The 21,295-nt window shown below is 35.8% G+C and overlaps 1 protein-coding gene across 1 annotated transcript; it reads right to left on the bottom strand.

Moving 5' to 3' along the window:
• Positions 1 to 763: 763 nt before the first annotated feature.
• On the bottom strand, positions 764 to 20,839 carry LOC132189890 (carbon catabolite repressor protein 4 homolog 1-like). The gene is made up of 11 exons (XM_059604721.2): positions 20,533 to 20,839; positions 18,296 to 18,971; positions 18,093 to 18,179; positions 15,251 to 15,331; positions 15,093 to 15,176; positions 14,915 to 14,995; positions 14,782 to 14,835; positions 14,606 to 14,694; positions 13,826 to 13,934; positions 10,999 to 11,137; positions 764 to 1,059 (listed from the first exon to the last, which is right to left on the bottom strand). The coding sequence occupies exons 1-11, from the start codon at positions 20,664 to 20,666 to the stop codon at positions 875 to 877; spliced, it is 1,719 nt and encodes a 572-aa protein (XP_059460704.2). The 5' UTR covers positions 20,667 to 20,839; the 3' UTR covers positions 764 to 874.
• Between the last annotated feature and the right edge of the window lie 456 nt (positions 20,840 to 21,295).

Genomic DNA, 21,295 nt, shown 5'->3' on the forward strand with positions numbered 1-21,295 from the left:
ATGTACAGAGAGACAATATACGTATATATGGCGACCGTAGATGGTGGCAGCCGGTGATGGGCTACAATATAGAGGTTGGTTGATTTTTTTGTGGTTAGCGTAGATCGGCTAACGAGATTTAGATTGATGTGGTCAAAAGCTTTATAGGATTCTTGGAAGATAAGGATTCAAGGCAAAATATTATTAAATGATAGTGAGGAATCCAGGGAGGCATACAGAATGCCTCACAATTTCATGCCCGATGCCCCCCAAGTGACCAGTAAAATTCAGTTTTGGTTTTCCTCCGATTTTAAATAAGTATATGCTCTAATTAATTAATGGCAAGCCATGTCATACCAATCAATTAATGCACATGACTCTCATTTGACACATCATATACTAACTGTACGAACCATGTGGGCCACCCCTCTATAAGGAGAGAGCGGCCCATCCCAGAGAGAGGCCACATTTATTTAGGATATAATTCACCCCTATTTTTTCCATCTCATCCTACAAATTCAATTAGATTTGTGGATTCATGTAGACCCCAGACAAATTTAATTGTAGATTCATCCATTCACTATGTAGATGGTTAAAAATAGAATGAATTCTAGCATTTTTCTTTCTAGAGTAATGCTAGTTTTCCACTTAAAACACGGGCGGGTACGTAGCTAAAGTGAAAATCTAGTAGCTATAATGAATTACCACTGCTTTGCAAAACCAACAAAGCTACAAAAGCTGCTTGATATGGAATCATTGATATAGGAAACAAAGTTGTTTGGGCAACAATTATCACAATCAGTTATATGTAAGGTTACAAATGTATATGCAAGGTATACAAGAATCCTGATGCTAACTATAACACTCCTACCGGAAATAACTACCGCCCAGGGGCTCATGTACTGTCAGTCGGCCATGGGTTCACAGGAAGAGGTGGTGGGTTTGCTGGTGGGGGTTGAATGAGTCTGAAACTTGCCATGAGGGCAATATGGTCCGATGAGAATTGAACTGATGGAAGACCAGTGCCAAGGGTTTGCTTGTCAAGAAGCTCTAACAAACCTTCAACTCTCAAACTGTTCTCTGATCCAAAGAATGATATGAAGTTAGTGGCAAACAATATACAAATAGTTCAAAACCCAAAAATTAAGGGCATTTTGATAGTATGAGCAGGTGATATCATTCTGTCAAGGTTTAACAGAATCATTCAGCAGATAATCAGCTAAAATTGTCTTTGATATCTGAAAGGGGACCATGACAGCAGCATGATCAAACTCATTTCAAGCATTACATAGCCATCATTGAGTTTGATTGAACTCTTCCAAATAAAAGAGGAGTTTTCTTCTTTAATCCTCTTTTTTTGATCACTTCTGCAACATAGGTTGGTATCAGTGACAAGTTATTCCCTAGCTTGATGGCTAACCCACACAACAGTGTCAACAACCCTAGCAATGACATTCGCAAGAGAGAGGCAGGACAGGCTTTACACAATAATCAAATAACTCTTGCTCGGCTAACGGTGGATCCAGATATGAACCATGAAAACAATAGACTTGCAACTATGATGGGGCTCGTGTTCAACCTGTTTTGTAATCGTGTTTATATGCCTCCAAATAAGTAGCCAGCCTATAAGGTCTATGATGAAGAGTTTGTCAGAGGTGCATTCAAACATTTTACTGCAAACAATCATCAGGATCATGATAATTAAAAATTTAGAGATCTTTGCTTGAATAATGACCTATCAAGCTTTAAGGGTCAATATTCATATAAAAAATTTCTTAGATTGGCTGAACGAGATTGAGAGATTCTTTGAATATATGGAGATTCGTGGGGAAAAGAAGATGGGTTTGGTTGCATACTAATGCAGATCGCAGAAGACAGGTTCTGGTACTGCGCTCGATCTTGCAATTGAGCGCACAGGTCCCTGGAAGTGCGATCGATCACCCGCGTGCTTGCGATCGAGCATACGCGGGGAGTCATATGTTATTTTCGCGTTTTAATTAGATTAAACCGACTTTATTTCATTGTTTTAATAGGATTAGAGTTTTGAGAGTCTTTATTTTGTTATTTTATTAGGTTTAGGGTTTTTGGGGTATTTATGTCATATTTTATTAGGTTTAGGAGTCTTGGGGCTATAAATATATGCTTGTAGCATCTAGTTTATCAGTTTATGTTGTTTATTGAATTTTGTTGAATAAGAATTACTCATAGGTGAGTTTTCTTCATATTTTTCATTGAAATCATAGATAGACTCTATATTTTGATAAGAATTTTCAGATCATTGATAGACTTAAGATTTGGAATTAGTTATCCGCTGCTTTATTGTTGCTCTTCGCTGCAGCCCACTAAGTCACGCTACATCAATTCGTATCAAAGCTCAGTTACTTTCCATGATTGGAGAGGAGCGACCGTTTTGCAGACATGAATGAGGTGCATGTGCGCACGAAGGCAGCACGTAAGGAGCAACCGGCAATTCGTTTGCGGCACATGGGTTGTGGGCCAAACGATTGTTGTCGCCAACCAAGACCGCTATTCGAGGAGGTGGAAGGCAAATCTATCACTGAACGTCAGTAACACATGAAGGATCGACTCAAGGCTACGAGGGATCAAATTGAAGACCTCACTAGCCAAGTATCTAACTAGTGTGGTTAACATGAGAGTGGATTCGGAAACCCTTTTGCGGAGCGCCAAACGCACGGACGTCAGCACCATGCGTAAGCTCATGCCAATCTATGGGTGAACGGGTTCAAACTCAATATTTCGGAATTCCAAGGGGATCCACAACCCAAAGAATATCTGGATTGGGTGATGGCTGTTGAAGAGGTTCTTGAAGTCAACGGGGTGCCTGATGAACGACGAGTCTCTTTGGTGGTACATACTTTCCGGGGAAGAATTGCTGTGTGATGGCAGCAATTGAAGCAAACTAGAATGCGGCAAGGCAAATTGGAGATCAATAGTTGGGAAAAACTATTGAAATACATGCGAGTCGCTTTCTTGTCCCATAGTTATACCATGGGCCGAAAATCACAAAATTGGAGACAATGGTCTATAGCTGTGACAAAGAAAATATAAAAGTCCTACAAAAAAGAGGTGTCTAAGGAGTCGGCGGAGGTCAAGCATCAATCAGTGTCTCGATACATTGAAGGTACGTGCTGAAAATTTCAGACTACATGCACCATGACAGGCAAGGGTGCCAAGCTTGTCATCGATCCAAGGAGTTGTATGAATGTAGTCTTGAAGGAAGCGGTTCGGAAACTAGGGCTTAAGACCAAGAGGCATCCTACTCCCTATCAATTGGAGAGGCTCACGAAAGGAAACGAGGTAGGAGTATCTAAACATTGCCAAGTGTCTTTCTCTATTGGGGCTAAATATGTGGATCATGTGTGGTGTGATGTGGTCGACATGGATACGTGTCACCTATTGTTGGGACAGCCGTGGCAACATGATAAGGGTGTTATCCATGATGAATCAAAGAACACGTACAGTTTCATGGTTGACAAGGTCAAGTTGACATTGTTACTTAACCAAGAAGTGGGGCCAAAACCTTCACAAGGGGATGGTCAGCCACTAGTAGCAAGGCCAAAGCTAACTGACACAGAAAGGGCCATCAAGAGGGTAGTATCGGAAGTGGATGAGGATGACATGGTTTCCTATGGTGAGGTGACGTGTCAACGGGAGGAAATACGATTAGACGACCGGGGTCCACGGCACGAGACCTTAGCCATTATTCACAAGCACCTCCACCTATCAAGTCCATATTATGCGGAGGAGGAAGGTGAAGGGGCTGGTGAGGAGTTCCAAGAAGATGGATTCATTAATGAAGAGTTCGAGCAACAAGAAGATGTTGAAGAACCTTCACAAGAAACACCCTTGCCATTCGACCAAGAGGAAGAGCACGAAGAAGATGAGTTTCTTTCCATGTTTGGCGACCTACTCCAAAGAAGATGATCAATTGGAAGAGGAAGAGCCCATGGATGACATTGCCGAGTATGAAGACTTTTTAGATGAAGTGCCTAATTTTAATGGTGAAGAGAGTGATTATGTTAATTTCCTTGGGGTTGAAGATATTTTAAATTCTCATAACAATGATTATAGTGAGTTTTATGCGGATGAGGAAAATTATATGTTCACAAGGGAAACAATGGCTGACCCATTCTTGAGTATTTTTATGGCATGTGGAAGAGAAAATGAATGAGAGAAGTACGGCAAATCCAAAGAATTGTCAAGTGGTGTATAGGGCGTTCCCGACAAACATTGAGGTATGGCAATGATGAGAAGCGTCACACTTAGTTTGGGGTGTTGCGTTGTCTTGATCTTGAGGAAGGGTGAGTGGAATGAGTTAACTAGGCATCCGAAGGACCGTGGAAAGAACCAGCCGAATTCGAAGGCGAATTCTCTCCAACAAGGGGAGAATGATGCAGATTGCAGAAGACAGGTTCTAGTACTGCACTCAATCCTACGATCGAGTGCACAGGTCCCTGAAAGTGCGATCGATTGCCCGCGTGCCTGCGATCGAGTGCATGTGGGGAGTCATTATGTTATTTTCACGTTTTAATTAGGTTAAACCGACTTTATTTCATTGTTTTAATAGGATTAGGGTTTTGAAAGTCTTTATTCTGTTATTTTATTAGGTTTAGGGTTTTGGGGGTATTTATGTCATATTTTATTAGGTTTAGGAGTCTTGGGGCTATAAATACATGCTTACAGCCTTTAGTTTATCAGTTTATGTTGTTTATTGAATTTTGTTGAATAAGAATTACTTATAGGTGAGTTCTCTTCATATTTTTCCTTAAAATCATAGATAGACTCTATATTTTGAGAAGAATTCTTAGATCATTGATAAACTCAAGATCTAAAATTAGTTATCCGTTGCTTTATTATTGTTCTTCGCTGCAACCCACTAAGTCACGCTACATCACGTACAAACTAACGGAAGGCGCTTTGGTAGGTAACTAGGTTGGAATAAACATAGATCTCAAGGATACGGCAAAGGAAGGCGCGAGTGCAATATTGGATGAAGATGAAATGCTTGTTAAAGATAAGATTTTTACCTCCATATTAGGAAAAACCCTTGTTTCAGAAATACCAAGATTGCAAGCAGGGGAATAGGACAATTCAAGCGTATACTAAAGAGTTCTATAGGCTGTCTTCTCCTAAAGATCTCATGGACATACAGGCGCAACAAGTGGCTAGATTCATTGGAGGATTGTGATTGGTGATCCAGGATAGAGTTTCCATGTAGACCAGGTATATGTTGGCAGATCCCATTAGTTTAGCCACACGAGTGGAGTCACAATTGGATAGAATGAGAGCTTAAGCGTCTAAGAACTCCTCCTTCGAAGCCTACAGTATCACAGCCATTAAATTCCCTCCAGTAACGACCCAAGAAAGATCAGTGGACCGTGACACACCACAGAACTGCATCTGCAAGTAAGGATGCTCCTCAAAATGTTTATGGAAAACTGGGTCCAGATAAGTGTTATATATGCAAGCAACCAGGAAGTTGGTCTAATCAAAGGCACCAAAAAGGAATAGTAAATCAAGTGGAAGCCAGGAATGATGAGGAGATTGAAGGTCTGGATGATACGACACTTACTTATGAGGAGGACTAGATAACTAGAGAGGATGGAGGAGAATTTCTCAGGAGATCATTGGTTGTTAGGAGGCTATTAATGGCATCTAATCAAAGGGAACCTCCTCAACGCCACATCTCAAGACGCAGTATACGATGAATTGCAAGATGCAATGTAATCATCCATAATGGTTGTAGTCAGAATATCACATCCAAAATAATGGTGGTGAAGTTGGGATTAAAGAGAGAAGCACCCAACGCTGTACAAGATTAGTTGGATCAAGTGTAGCACAAAAATAGAGATAACTAAAACCTGTTTGGTTCCCTTTTCTATTGGAAAATATTATGAGGATGAGGTGCTATGCGACGTAGTAGATTTGGATGTGTGTCATATGATCTTAGTGAGACCATAGCAGTATAATATAGATGCCATGCATAGAGGGCGAGACAATTGTCTGTATTCATGAGGGGGGATCAGAAAATTGTTTTAAGCCCGATGAAAGAAAGGGAACCAAAACTGCTTATGTGGAGGAAAAGTCCTTTTAATTTATAGTGACAATTTCAGCAAAGAGTTTGAAGAGCATGGGCAAATTTTTTCTTTGGTTGCCAAGATTGATACCTCCACTTCAATGTCAATGATTCCAAGAGCATTACAATCAATGCTTGAGGAATTCAAGAAGATCATACCAGAAGATTTACTAGAGGGAATGCCACCGATGTGGGATATTCAACACCACACCCACTTTGTTTCTGGTGCTAGCCTACAAAACCTTCCCCGCTATTGAATGAGTCCAAAAGAAAATCAAATTCTACAAAAAGGAGTGGAAGGACTTAAAGCCTTTTATTGGTAAATTTGTAGCTGTTGCCTTTAATGAAATCTTGATCTCTGGCCAAAATGAGAATGCCCTCTTGTTGCCACAATGTTGCATTAAAACAAACTATATATTAATTTGAAGTGCAATTCTTGACAAAGAGCTTGGTGCTTCTAGGATTTGTAGTATGTGTCGAGGAAACTCAGGTTGAAGAGGATACATTCCAAACCATATGTAACTGGCCAAGGGGAGTCCAAAACTAGTTAAGAGGGGGTATGTGAGAAAATGAAGAACCATGTCAGAAATGGTCAACCCATGAGCTGGAACTATATGCAATCATAAGAGCATTGAAAGTGTGGGAGCACTACCTAATATAGCGGGAGTTGTGCTGTACTTGATCATCAAGCTTTAGAATTCCTTGAACAGGTAGAGCAATGTGAACAGAATGCGTGCTAGATGGATTGCTTCTATGGCTACATACAATTATTTACTTTCATGCTGATAATACAAAGTGTTGAAAAAAAAAGACTTAATAATCTCCAAATTCCTCTCACAGTCCTCAAAACTCCTATTGTTTCTTTCCCTCCATAGACACTACAAGAGGCACAAAGGCACCATCTTCCATACAACAACACTCCGAATGCTGCCGGTATTCCACCAACAAGCATACAAATCGACTACTCATCTAGGCATAACCCAAGACAACCCAAATTGATTGAAAAAAACATTCCAAATGGCACACGTACCTCACAATGAAGAAGAAGATGGTCCACGGACTCCCCATTCTTTTTGTACGTACAATACCTATTAACCACAATGACGCCCCACTTCCAAAAATTGTCAATAGTAAGGATCTTTCCTAGAGTCACCGACCACACAAAAAAGGTCACCCTCAACAGAACCTTAGTCCTCCAAACACTCTTCCAAGGGAAACAAAAACCATCATGACAACCCATGACCTTGTAAAAGGGTTTAACACCAAACAACCCTCTTTTGGAAGGGACCCACCACAACTTGTTTTCCCCTTCCGTTCTCATTCTTTCTAAATACAACAACCTGAAAAATGAGGCAAAGGCATCTACCTCCCAATCCTGAACCGCTCTAGCAAAGCTCAAGTTCCACTAAATGAAACCTCCAAAAATTCCAAGTGAGCCGCAACAAGGGCATCCTTTGCGCAATGAATATCCTTAAGGGCCATATCCCTACACCAAAGATATGCCAGATTCTAACCTTAGAGCCATCTCCCACCACAAATTAGGTATAACTATAGAACTTCCCCCAACCTCTCCTAATATTCTTCCATAAACCCACCCTATACACCCCAACCGACTCACTAGAACACCATCCTCCCCATGAACTTTCATATTTAGAGTCCACCACCACTCTCCACCAAGCCCCTCTCTCAAGCCCATAGTGCCCAAGCCATTTACCTACAAGAGAATGATTGAACTTCATCAAATTCCTAATCCCCAACCCTCCCACAGAGATTGGCGTGCACACTTGGGTCAACTCACAAGGTGATATTTGGACTCTTCACCTATCCCACCATATAAGAAATCATGTTGGAGCTTCTCAATACGGTTTGCAACACTCGTAGGGAAAGGAAAGAGAAACATGAAGCACGTACGTAAGTTGGATAGGGTGCTCTCTACTATCTTCTCAATAACACCGTTCCACATATGCTTGGTCTTATAGGATGCCCCCAATAGAAGACCAACATACTTCAAGGGCAGGGACACAAAACAAGGTTGCAGATGCACTAAGAAGGAGAACAACACTACTAGTGACTATGAGCATCGAGGTCATTGGCTTTGAGTGCCTCAAGGAATAATATGAAGTGGATGAAGATTTTAAAGAAGTTTGGCAGTGATGTTTGCTGGGATTATCAAGAGGAATGCATATTCAGGATTGATATTTATTTCATGTGAAATCAATTATGTCCACCAAGAAGTTCACTTTATGAGTAGATCATGCGAGATTTCATGGTGATGACTTGAATGCACATTTAGGCCTTGATTAAACGATTGCATTTGTGAAGGAATGGTGCTACTGGCCCTAGTTGAAGAGAGATCTGGGCAACGTATCAAGGAGTGCCTGATTTGTCAGATAGTGAAGGGGTGGTCAGAAAACAGTGGATTATACTTGCCTTTACCCATTCCAAAGTCGCATTTGAAAGATTTATTAATGGACTTTGTAGGGACTACCATGAACTCAATGATGATCGGATTTTGTGTTTGTCTCCAAGATGACACAATTCTTAGCTTGCAAAATTACTTCTCATGCTACCCATGTGGCAAATATATTTGTCAGAAATTGTTCGTTTGCATGGGGTCCTTAAACCCATCATATCATAACGAGATATAAGTTCTTATCCTTGTAAAAGAGGTTTGATACGTCTCCGAACTTTAGTAGCACTAATCGCCCATAGTTAGATGAACAATGTCGTGAATGACTTATATTTCTCAAGTCATGGTGGGCCCCAAATGATTTATGACTTACTTTTTTCTTTCTCACATATTTTGTCTCACCCAGCCGAATTCTTCATGGAGAAGGTTTTGTTACTTTACTTCACAGCGAAGCATTTTTGACCGACTACCATTACCATTGATTATTTAACAATAGCCATTCAGTCATTTTTTGTCCATGAGAAAAGTGGCAGCAGCTCTTCATGTGACAGACACAAAAATAGAGTGAAGGCAGTAGCTTTGAACAATAGCAAACTTTTTGAGAATTAAGAGATTAATTTCTCTTTTGTATTTAATTCTCTTTTGTGTGTTAGTGAGTTTGAGTGTATTGGGGCTTTTGGGTTTTGAGTGGTTTTGTTTGTGCTACTCTTTGTACTCTACTCTTTTGATAATGAATTTTCTCCAGGTTGTTTCTGTCAGTAGATGTAGGCTTGTTAAGCCAAACTACTTAAATCTTAGTGTTTTGCGTGACTGATTATTATTTTCTATTCCGCTATTTTTTTGCTTCATTGACGATCCCTAGAATTATTTTATCTCAACAAACAGACACATATGGTCAATCAGGTTTTGGAAAATCTTATTCGTTGTATTTCTTTAGACCACCAAAAATGCATTGGATTTAGCTTTTTTTCCTAAGCTTTATGGCATGAGTAATACTAAAGAGTTAAGGTGATACAGGATGAAGTGTGGGAAAAGCTAGAATAGTCAAATGTCAAATGCAAAAAGCATAGAGATAAGGTATTCAAGGACGGTAATTTGGTAATGGTCTAAGGAATGATATGGAATGTACAACAAGCTCAAGAACAAGAAGTATGGTACTTATCAAATCGTTTGGAAGATCAACGAAAATGCATATGTTATTGAGTTGTCAGATAATATAGGTATATCTTCAGCTTTTAACATTGCTAATCTATTTAAGTACCATCCTCCTGATGCTGCATCATCTTCCAGTCATGCTCGAAGGCAAGTTCCTTTCAAGGAGGGGAGATTGATGCAGGACAATTTAGACAGATTACAACTTAATTCCACGTAATGTCAGGATTTTTTTTTTCTTTTTCTTTCTTTTGGTTTTCCTAGTAACTATAACACTTTTGCATTATTGAGTTTTCCTAGAAATTTAAACACTTATATGTTGTTGAGTTTCTTAGAAACTCTACAATTTATTCTATTTCCCCCTTTAAGAACTTTTTAGTTACCTAAGGATTAGGATTTGTTGCCTTTATAAAGTTTGTATTGAACCTTATTTCATTTATAAAGATCATTGAGTTTTATTGAGTTCCTTCAAATAAAAGAAAATTTTTTCTTCTTTTTTCTTCTTCCTTTTGTGTTTAAGGATTCAAAAGAACATGTTCTTCTATTTTCTATTGCTTCCACTATGTCACATTTAGTGTGCAACAATAAGCCAAAATGCTACATGGCCACCTTGGTGGCACCTAGGCTGGGTGATCAACAGAACCATTAAAATATAACTAATATTTAAAAATTAAACATTCTGGTCCAACGACTCCAACCCAATCATAAAACTAGAAAGCTTCAAGTTACCTGGCAGTGTCAATAGAAACACAAGTTATTATTTCAGGAAATGAAGTAGGATGACATATATCAAGCATGGACCCAAACTTATGCTCAATGCCTCAAGAAGAGTTGCATCAAAAGTGTACCTAGAAGTGTTTTTTCCTTTTCCCCTGCAGCTACCAACTACATCGTGCTCTATTACTGCAGCTATTCATAAGGCTATATGTGATTGGCAGCTTTATGCAATGGAGTAAGAGGCTGCTGAATTAGTAAGCATTTACTGTTTACCTTACAATCATATCACAGATCGCAAACATGAGTTGTGAAGTAGCATTTTTCTGATAAGTTTGTTCAAGTACAATATCATAATTTACTATGAACTAATAATTAAACATTCACAGGAGGAATTTTAGGGAAGAAACTTCCTAAGCCATCTTTTAGAAATCTCACTCTCCTGTGATAGCACAAGATAAGTAGAGGACAGAAATTGCAAATTCCCTTTCACCAGTATTTTATAAGGTTGCTTAATTAGTAGAGGAATATTAAAATTTCAATGAGAAGGAAGTCTTCATCAACGCAAACCAAATTATTAAGACTGAGCTCTACTAGATAACAAAAATTATGTAGGGTAACAACTCAGATATAACATTCAGAATACCTGTGTAGAATATGTAATCTAAGGTTCCGCAGAAATCTGCTGTGAAGTTGGTGAATACGGGCTCTTCGGATATGTGATGCATCTTCCTCAGTTGTTCCTCAACCCTCTCTGGATGAAAGAAAGATGCATATGCACTTACCTGGAAAATATAACTTCCATGCATTAGCAGTTAATGGTGGCAGTCAGAAGTAATAACAAAACTAGGAACAAGAATTGTAATAAGAATAAAAATAATAATAACAGCAATGATAATAACAATCATCATAATGATAATCACAATAATATTCATAATAATAACATCATAAATTCATAATAAGAATACAATATCAATGATAATAACAACAATAACAACAACAACAATGATGACGCTGATGATGGTGGTGGTGGTGGTGGTGATAATAATAATAATAATAACAATAACAATAACAACAATCCAGCATCAGAATTCCAATTATGGGTTACTAGCACATAACCCGCGCTATGCGCAGGATTTTTCATTATAATTTAATTTCAACAACTTAAATGCATCCCATATTATTTTTCATTATAAGTTAAAATAGGTGTGTACAAAAATCTATCACGCCTCTTTTAATGAAAATATATACAACCAATACATTACTGAACATGATTTTTTCTTTTTGAAGTGTACCAAACATGTACTTAATGAAAAGTATATAAAAAAATATATATAGTAAGAAGAAAACTTGAATTCTGATTATCAAAATATTAATAGAAAATTAGTAGGAAACTCTAATAATATTGTTGATGTGATACTTATTATATTTCAATACAAATAAAACCTATAAAGTTCTAAGCATTTCAGAAAAATACAGAGTGAAATAAACAAAATATTCTCTCTTCTTTTTAATACAAAATAAAACACATATTTCACTCAATATTTAATGCAATCAAATAAATCTCTTCAACACTTTCAAAAAAAAGCTAGAAAATCCGCTTAAATCACAAAAACGAAAAAAAAAAAAAAATCCAATAAAATATTCAAATGAATTAAAACATAAAATCTTATTGGTGTGATACCTATTATATTTCAATACAAATAGACTTTCTAGAGAAATAAACATAAAAAATAATCAATTTACTGTCGTGAAAAATTTATGCATAGATATTCAAAGATAAATCCAAGCAACAAATTTTCAATTAAATAGACTTTCAAAAAATGCAGAAAATCCGCTTAAATCACAAAAAAAAAAAAATCCAATAAAATATTCAAATGAATTAAAACATAAAATCTTATTGGTGTGATACCTATTATATTTCAATACAAAGAAACTTTCTAGAGAAACAAACATAACAACTAATCAATTTACTGTAGTGAAAAATTTATACGTAGATATTCAAAGATAAATCCAAGCAACAAATTTTCAATTAAATAGAAACCCTAGATGGAATTAAATACAGTGCAAAAATAAACAAAATCTTTTTATTTTATAAGTACCTAATAAAACAAAATATTGCACTCAACACTTAACGCGATCAGATAAATCCTCTCAAGTTCAATGTTTAATTATCTCTTTAGTGTTTCAAAAGAGTTTTTTTTTTTTTTTTTTTTTTTTTTTTTTTTGGTACAAAAATCAAATAAACACACTATAATCTTCCATTAGCCCACTAAAAATCCAAACAATTTATTATCTTAATTCAGAAGTTGCAATTTTCATCAACGAACAGATTGACAAAAAAAAAAAAAAAAAAAACAACCTACAAATATAGTTAATACTCAATTACAATTGTTGGAGAGGGTTGTGTTATTCTTATTAAAGGTTCGTTTGAGATTGTAGTTTTAATAAGTACGATTTTAAAACTTGATTTTTTTTAAAATTACGTTTTTGAAAGGTTAAGAATAAGAATTACTTTGGGATTGAATTTTTAGGTTGTCATTGTTGAAGAGTGGAGAGAGACAATAAAAAATAAAAAAAAGTTAATTCTTGAAGTTGTAGTTTTTCTCAAATAAAAAACATATACATGGAAGATTAAGAAGAAGAATTACTTCGGTTGATTTTTTAGGTTGTTATATTTGAAGAGTTGAGAGAGAGACATGGGAAGAGAGAGAGAGAGAAAAAAAAAAAAAAAAAAAAAAAGAAGTTAAATCGGTGAGAGAGAGAAAAAAAAAATCCGAAATAATTAGGAGATCTTTATTTTGTAGGGCTTATTATTTTGTAGATAATCTATTATTAATCAAATTGTTTTTCAATGGCTTATTGTTTAGAAAAAAATAATTCTTATTTTATAAATTATCTATTATTACAGGCACAAAGTATATGTAGAAAAAAAATTCGTCTTCTCTAACCTTTTCTAAATTTGAATTAAAAATATTAAAGGGACTAAAAGTATTAATACATAATAATTTGATTTGTATTATTTGTTTCCTTATTTGATTTGGACATTAATAATACTTAATATTGTGTATCAAATGTTTGAATTTAATGAAATCACATATAAGGAAAATTATTGAAATATAATTAAATTTCTTTAATTAAGCTAATTTAATGACCGGTTCATTATTGAAAAACCGGTTCACTTTTAAAAAATCGGTTCAAAAATTATGCCTTAAAAAACCGGTTTATCCTTAAAAAAAAAGGGTTCACGCCACATGTCGCAATATTAAAGCATTTCTGAAAGTGATTCAGCTTTTATATATATATATATGATGGGTGAAAGTAACCAATAACAACCACATTGAAGTATGTACTAAATGAGCTCTTTCACCGGAGTATAAATTGTTTTAAAAAAAAAAACGAAAATATCATCCAAATATTGCATAGGCATATGTATTACTCCAGAAAGATCAAAGAGAAAACAAATGCCTCACCAGAGGCAATGAATGCCGAAGCTTGAGATGCTGATATATATCCAATGGATCCTTTGCCCCATCACGAATAGGATTAGTTTCGCCCTTGACTATAAAGATATGAGGATCACTGCAATGTTGAATAAATGAATCAATCTCATCTATTGTCCATGCTATTGTTAGGGTTTTCTATGAGTTTTTGTGAGCTTGACATACATTATTAGCTAAAGCTTCTGGTATTGATAGATCAACATAGGATTTGAGTGAGGTTGTCTATGAGTTGCTTGATTCAAGTCTTGATAATCCCCATATTAATTTCTTTGGTTTTGCAAGTGCAAGGCCTACATTTGGTCCAATATTATAAGGCTAGTATGCATGAGGGCGAAGTTAGTATTAGTGTTTTTTCCAAGATAGACATACACTGTTAGTCCACTTCCTAGTCAAATATGCAGAAAAAAGGGAAAATGGGAAAATGGCAAAGAGAAGGGTTTCACTTGTCAGGCTCAAAAAGGTCCAACAGAAATTATAATAAATATGGTTTATTTCCATATATTCCATTATTGATAATATATCCGTTGTTTATTAGATTCATCAACTAAAGGAAAATCAAGGACCAAGAAATCATGATTGGCAAATGAAAGCAGATAACAATCTCTTGATCACTTAAAAACGCCAACAAGGTCTAAAATTAGTATGGAGTGAACACAATTCTTTCCTTCTTCGACTTTTATTATGTTTCTTCCATAAAGAAATTTCAAGTATTTTCAATCTAACCCACTTCGCTGGTAAGTAAAGACTAACCTTCCAGGAAGAGAGTTAAAATCCCCACAAAGTAACAAAGGAATTTGTGACTGGGCAATGGTTTCAAGTCCGTTGACAAGATTTGCAACCTTACATTAAAAGAGAAGAAACAGTCAAATCCACAGTTTTTTAAATGGGAGTGTATAGAAGGAAAAGATCTACACATCGTGTGGTACCTGAAATAATTTTACATCTGGACATTTTGGATTTGCATGTATGTGGGTGGTTGCCTGATATAAAAGGCCTGAGCATGTCAGGATTCCAAGAATTAGAAAAACAAAACTGCTGGAATTGAAATAAATACAGTACCACACATATTCTAGACTGCAAGGCATCACTGGTGCTGCTATTATGCAGTTTCTCTAATACAACAACTAGTGCAACATTGTCCTGCAAAACCAAAATGATAAATAAGGTAACAGAACAACGATAGAGAAATAAGAGCCACAGGACTGTAGAGGACAGTGACTGCATAAGAAGTTAACACCTTCATCAGGCGGAAGCTGCCTTGCTTTTTGAGTGTAGGATCCAAAGCTTTAACTAATGGCAATGCTCTTTGATCAAACTCAACCTACAAGAAACAATTAAGAGTCATTAACCCTTTCAAATAGACCTTATTTGTCACACAGACTACAGATTTCTCACCTCATATGTCTTAATTGCTTTGAATAGATCACTACGGTAGAATATTGCACACCCATCAATTACATACTTGGCCATATAAATCTGCAAAATATCTAGTAAATTGATTTTCTTTGACACAATTAAACATGGTAACAAGTCATCAAGTTTCTTCACCAAGTCTCATGAGTGAGAAACCATTTATTAGACCACATAGAGGGATATGTGGTCAAATGTGCAGAAAAAATACAACAGGATCACTATATGACTTGATTTTCATTCAAGTTTAGAGACCACAAATTAGGAAAAATGCACAGATCGTCATCAAATGGACATGAGTAGCATGTTTGAAAGCATAAATGTATAAAAAACTATATAGTAATGAACACTCTTTTATCTGATACACAAAACACTAATTATAAGTATAAAAGACTTGGAAGTTGTCAACAATATTCGAACATAAGAAGCTTGTCACAAAACAAGTTGAATCTCAAAGTAAGCAATCAAATAGGTAAAACTTATTTTTCAAATGATAAAACTGTTCAATCATCAATTGTTTTAAAAGCTTAAGCTAATAAAAAATGGTGCATTTAATCATTTAAATTAATATTCTAACAATCCCTCTCACATGTGGGCTAAAACTTCCCCTCAATTAGTAAGACCCAACGCGTGAAATATTGAACTGAAAATAAGAGTAAACTGTAGAGTCAAGATTCGAACTTAAGACCTTTGCTCTAAGAACATGTAAATCACCGATTGTCCCAAAAATTTTAAGTCGATAGGAAAGAATGGAATTAATCAATTAAATTGCTATTCTAACAAAACTATAGAATACCTAAATAAATCTGAATCCACATGAAGAAGAAATTTACTATAATGTAACATTCAAGTGCAAGAAAGTACATCATCTTCCTTTTTCTTCAAAAGATTAGACTGCTTGGGACGTTGAATGTCCATAAATGAGATTTAACTTGGAGCAACTTATGATAAGGCAATCTGAGTAAAGTATTCAGAATCCTTTTAGAGTGCAGCCTTGGAATTGAGAACAGAAATCCTTGCCAATTCTGAGCAAGGACTGAATTTTTTTCTTCATGCAAGATCATTTACTACTAGAAACTACAGAGAACTCAAGAGAGGTACTGTGTCAAAACAAAGGAAGAAATATTCTAGGTTCTCTATGTCCTAACACAGTCCACAAAAAGTTCAAAGGATGCTTTGGCCAACTCATAGAAGTAAAAAGACCACAAATATAGTTATCTGCATTAGATTTACATCAACTATGGCAATGGAACAGAGAGGACTGAAGGGCATTAATGCATTGTTAGTGGTTGCCTCATGTGGTGTTTATGATGAGAGAGAAATGCCCACACTTTTGAGGATTGAAAAATGTCAATGTTGGTTTTGAAGCTATTGCTTTTGGATTGAATGGCTGCAACTGATTGCAATGCTTTTACTTTGCTGCTCGAGCTCTTAGATTTTCTAAATATTAAAAAAAAAAAAATTGTGTTTCTTTATATTTATTTATATGTTTGCACCTTTTCAATGAATTATTATTTTATTAAAAAAAAAACTCATGGTTCTATAATCCAAAACTCCAAGAATTAAAGTTCCATATATGTAAAGTCAAGGCACACTTTGGGTGGCTGAAAGCAAGATCATAATTGGCATCGAGTAGCTAAGCTTATGGCTGGATTAAGTCAAGATCAGATAGGTATTGTTAAAATATGTTAAACTATTGTCTTATTAAGTGAAATAGAAATTTCCATGTATTGATAACTTTATCTATTTTTATTTTAAAACTAACCCATTTGTAAAAAAATCATTAAAAGTAGTCTAAAAATATATAGTGAAGAGGTTACTTAGAAAATGTATAGCATATTACTTAAACCTTCACTTCTTATGCAAAACTTAATAAAAAAAACTCCCTTTTAACAAAACACGTGTTTTATATAAGCAACCACTAAGCTATAGCTTAGATCAGACAAAGAGGAAGTTCCTTACAAGAAACAACTAATGAGAATCAATATAATAATATAAACTACAAATATCTGACATCAATTATGGATAGGACTTCTTATTGTGACTTACATTATTCAGATTTCATTGTGACTCTTTTTTTTTAGTAATTCAAGATTTTATTAAAAAGAAAAAACACACGTTACAATCTAATGTATACAAACCAACGGCATCAGTAACTATCAATCTATGAACCACCACACAAAACTCATGTGGTAACAAGACTGGACACTGATCAACAAAATGACATTGTGAGGCAAAGACATTATAAGGGCGAAGAAACACCTCTCCTGGTAATTATCCTCCAATCTTACTCTGACAACTTAAATTTTTTCAACAGTTTCCAAGTTTTTTACTTTACCTATAGTTCTTTCATTATATTGATTATATGATGCAATTAAATAAAAAATTTCTTCAAGTTGGTAATGTTCTGTTATAGTTTTCTCGATCTGTCTCAGCACATAAGCAAGTCCACTTATCATGTAAATAGAAAAAATATCTTTTTTCTGTTCCTTGTCTCCGACATATAGCTATAGATGGATATTAAGAACACTGGGTTTTATGTTAAATGAACTACTTACATTCTAAAAACATTTACGACAAGGTATCAAGACATACAGGTTCCTAAATTGGCCAGTTACTTAGTTTAACACTTTAAGGTTGCTAAAAACAAAGCCATATAACGACAAAAAAAAAAATAAACACCCTCTTCAGATCACAAATCATCCCACTTCCTACCTATATACGTTAAACACATATGTAGTACATATGTGCGGCAAAAAGTTAAATCCATGGAAGAGAAATGGACTTCGCAAATAAATGATTACCCATAGTCAGATTTCAACCATACCTCTCTTTTTTTTTTCTTGTACAAAACCGAGTACCCACAATTTTCCAGCTTAGGCTTAAAGAAATTTTCAAAATGGTCACTCTGTACCTGCCAAAACAAGGAACAATATACAAGCAAAAACAGTGATATGCTACCACGAACCACTGGGTTCAACATTCATACTAAATATTCCAGAAAAATATTCAAATTAACAGGAAAATCACCTCCTGAAGACAAAGGATATCTGCATCATATTCAATGATCTCACGGAGCAAATTCTGTCGACGGTATCCCCATACAAGAGCCTCTGTTGGGCAGTAAGTGAACTCAACTCCGGTAGTAGCATACAGATCAGCAAGGATGTTATAGGATAGCACGCTGAAAACTACCTCGTTAGAAGATTCGTCTTTAAGATTTGAGTTCCAAGGTTTCTGTAGATGTCTAATTGGGATCATACACCGAGGATGAAGAATCACAGGATCAGTCACTATTGTATTAATTTTAGACAAAGGAAAATGAAAACGGTCTACAGCTGCAGAGTCCAGCCTCAATCTGAAACCAAAATCATCCATTGTGGGTACATAAGTTTTCAAGGAGCCCACCTCAACCCATACTCTCCCTTCACATTCCACCATCATTACCCCCTGGTCAAACAATGAGCCAGGCCAAGAGCCAGAACTCCTGAGTTCTGTAGCTGATTTTTGCTTGCCAGTTAAATTCTTACTGATAACTTCAGCTGCATGACGATGACGCACCAAATGTTTTTTCCATGCATCTAAGAAGCAACTTGTAGAGCAATGGTAGCTCTCCTCGACTGGTATATTCAATGTTACACAAGATATGCACTGAACAGCAGCCAACTTAGCATGGTGCACAGAACATGTAATCTGTTCTCGATACCTACATATGTTTTTTTTGATAAGTAAAAAACCATTAAAAAAAAGAAAAAAAGAAAAGTAAAGCAAATACCTACATATGTAAGGTTTACAAACTCAAGACAAGCTAAAAGCCACCATGTATCGTTCAAGTAATGAACAGCCAACCAGTGGCACTGTACCATCTAATTGTATGTAAATCAAAAACTTCAGGGTCGATACACAGGTGTGAACAAACACAGTCCATATTACCTTCAAAGGAAACCTTATGGTGTGAGGAATTAAATTGGGTAAACAAAATGTTAGTATGAAAGTTAATTAGAATTCATGAAAATATTGTCTCTCATTTTCAGCTTTATTATTCTATAACAGGCGATGGGAAAACCATAATTTACTTTACGTGTGTGCTGAAACAACAACAACAACAAAACCCACTTAGTATTGCCACATTGAACTAAAATGGAAAATAAAAACTAACTATGATGTAGAGACTCAGTTTGCATACTTGTTCTAGAGTTGTAAGAGGAGACAAGGAGGTTATGGTATGGTTTCGTTTTGTTCAACACTTAATTTCCTCCTCATAGCATTGTTAGCAGGGGTATAGCAACTTCATCGTGAATGTCAAAACTTACTGTTTCGGCAGCCATCAAGAAGGAACCCTACTAGTCAGGATTTAATAAATGCAGGAAATTCAGACTTTAATCTATATATAAAGATTTTAACCCTTACTGTAAACACAACAGCTCTAGAGCAAAAGATGTATAAGATAACAATAAAAATTCTACACTGTAAAATTAGATGCTAGCATTGGCAAAAAAAACTAGAGCTCACTGCAGAAATAAAAGAGAGAAATGAGAGAAAGACGATGCAGAAAGCCCCCTTCCACACCCTACTGATTTGAGGACTATATATCCTTTTAATGGAGCCTATAAAGGAACACACTCTACATCAGCCCTATATATGGCTATAATACCGTACTATGATGCCTTTGGCAAATGTCAAGCTCCTGAAATCGCATTCTTTTTCTGGTTCTTCTAAAAAATTGTGAAAAAACTTGGAAAGGTTATCAACACACTCATGTTGATTGGCTTTCGTCTCTGGCCTAGACTCCTGTTTTTTCATAGTTTTAATTCGTCTCAGCCTAACTTAAAAAGGGTTGAAAATTATTTTTCAAAAGAACGAAGAAACAATAAATTGAGACAGCTCTTTTTTTTATTAAAAAAAAAAAAAAAAAACTATTTCACTGTTTTTTCGGATAAGAAATCGGGCTTTAGATTGAATTGTCTTGCGAAAATGGAATTACCAAAAAGTAGAGAGAATAAAACCTTAATGCCCCATTCGTTTCAAGATTCCAATCAATTCAAGAATAAAAAACCCTCCACTCAAGTGTGCCTAATACACACTAACTTATCTTTTACAAGGGTCATAATGCTTGCTTCCTTTCTCAGCGCTTTCTCAGCAACCAAACAAACATGTAAATACAAGCACACGCTCTAGTTCAATATCAGATAAAGACACAAAGCACGAGGAAAGATTCAAAGAACAAAAAGAAGGGATATATTGATAGAAGAAACTACGAGACCAACCAGTTGAAAACGAGCGAATGTTGCGGGGCTTTGAGTATGCCAGACCCTTGGCCCTTGACCCGCACATCCGGGTTGATTTCGCAGCCGACGACCGGAGTCTTGGACTGCAGAGTCACAAACACTTCGCATTCCATGGTTTCGGATTCTTGTTGGCTCCTTTTAGCGCCAAGACTTCAATAGGGCATAAAAGTACAAAGCCGAAAGAAAGAATGTGGGGGATTTGAGGAGTTTCTTGGGGTGCAAGTTTGGTTTGGGTGAGAAGGAAGGCAGACAAGTGTTGGGTTTTGTTCAATGTGGAATGGAAGAAGGAAAGACTTCTGCCATAATGCGTCAGAAAAACCTTGGGGGCTTTGGTTTGTATCTTGGGACTCGCTTACCGCCAGTTTTGCACCAGAATAGTGCTTACGTGGATGCCAATTTATAAAATATAGAAATTTTTTATGTTTTATTTTTTTAAAAAAAATATATATATATTAAATGGTCCATTTTTGTCAAATTTACAAGCATTTTAAGGGCCGGTAATTTTTGATACTACTAGCTAATTTGATTAGAATTAAATATGAAATTATTAGATTAATTAAAGGATTTGACTCGTTTAATTAAATGAATCGAGTTATAATCAACATATATAGTCTTATATACATGTCTCGTCACAACCTAAACTTGATATGTAACTAACAGTTTTTTACATGACTTGTGAACCTGACATGAAATTAACACAAAATTATCTTACAATAACAAACGCTTGATTTTAAAAAAAAAT

The sequence above is a fragment of the Corylus avellana genome, chromosome 9, assembly GCF_965113065.1.
Source record: "Corylus avellana chromosome 9, dhCorAvel1.hap1.2, whole genome shotgun sequence".
NCBI classification, from domain to species: domain Eukaryota; kingdom Viridiplantae; phylum Streptophyta; class Magnoliopsida; order Fagales; family Betulaceae; genus Corylus; species Corylus avellana.

What these genes read in the sequence shown, in the direction of transcription:
- LOC132189890 (XM_059604721.2), bottom strand. Translation starts at nt 20,666, where the DNA reads ATGGAATGCGAAGTGTTTGTGACTCTGCAGTCCAAGACTCCGGTCGTC. An exon ending in AAGCAATTAAGACATATGAG is followed by an intron (nt 15,177 to 15,250) that starts GTGAGAAATCTG and finishes TGTTTCTTGTAG; the next exon opens with GTTGAGTTTGATCAAAGAGC. An exon ending in AGATTACATATTCTACACAG is followed by an intron (nt 1,060 to 10,998) that starts GTATTCTGAATG and finishes TCTTTGGATCAG; the next exon opens with AGAACAGTTTGAGAGTTGAA.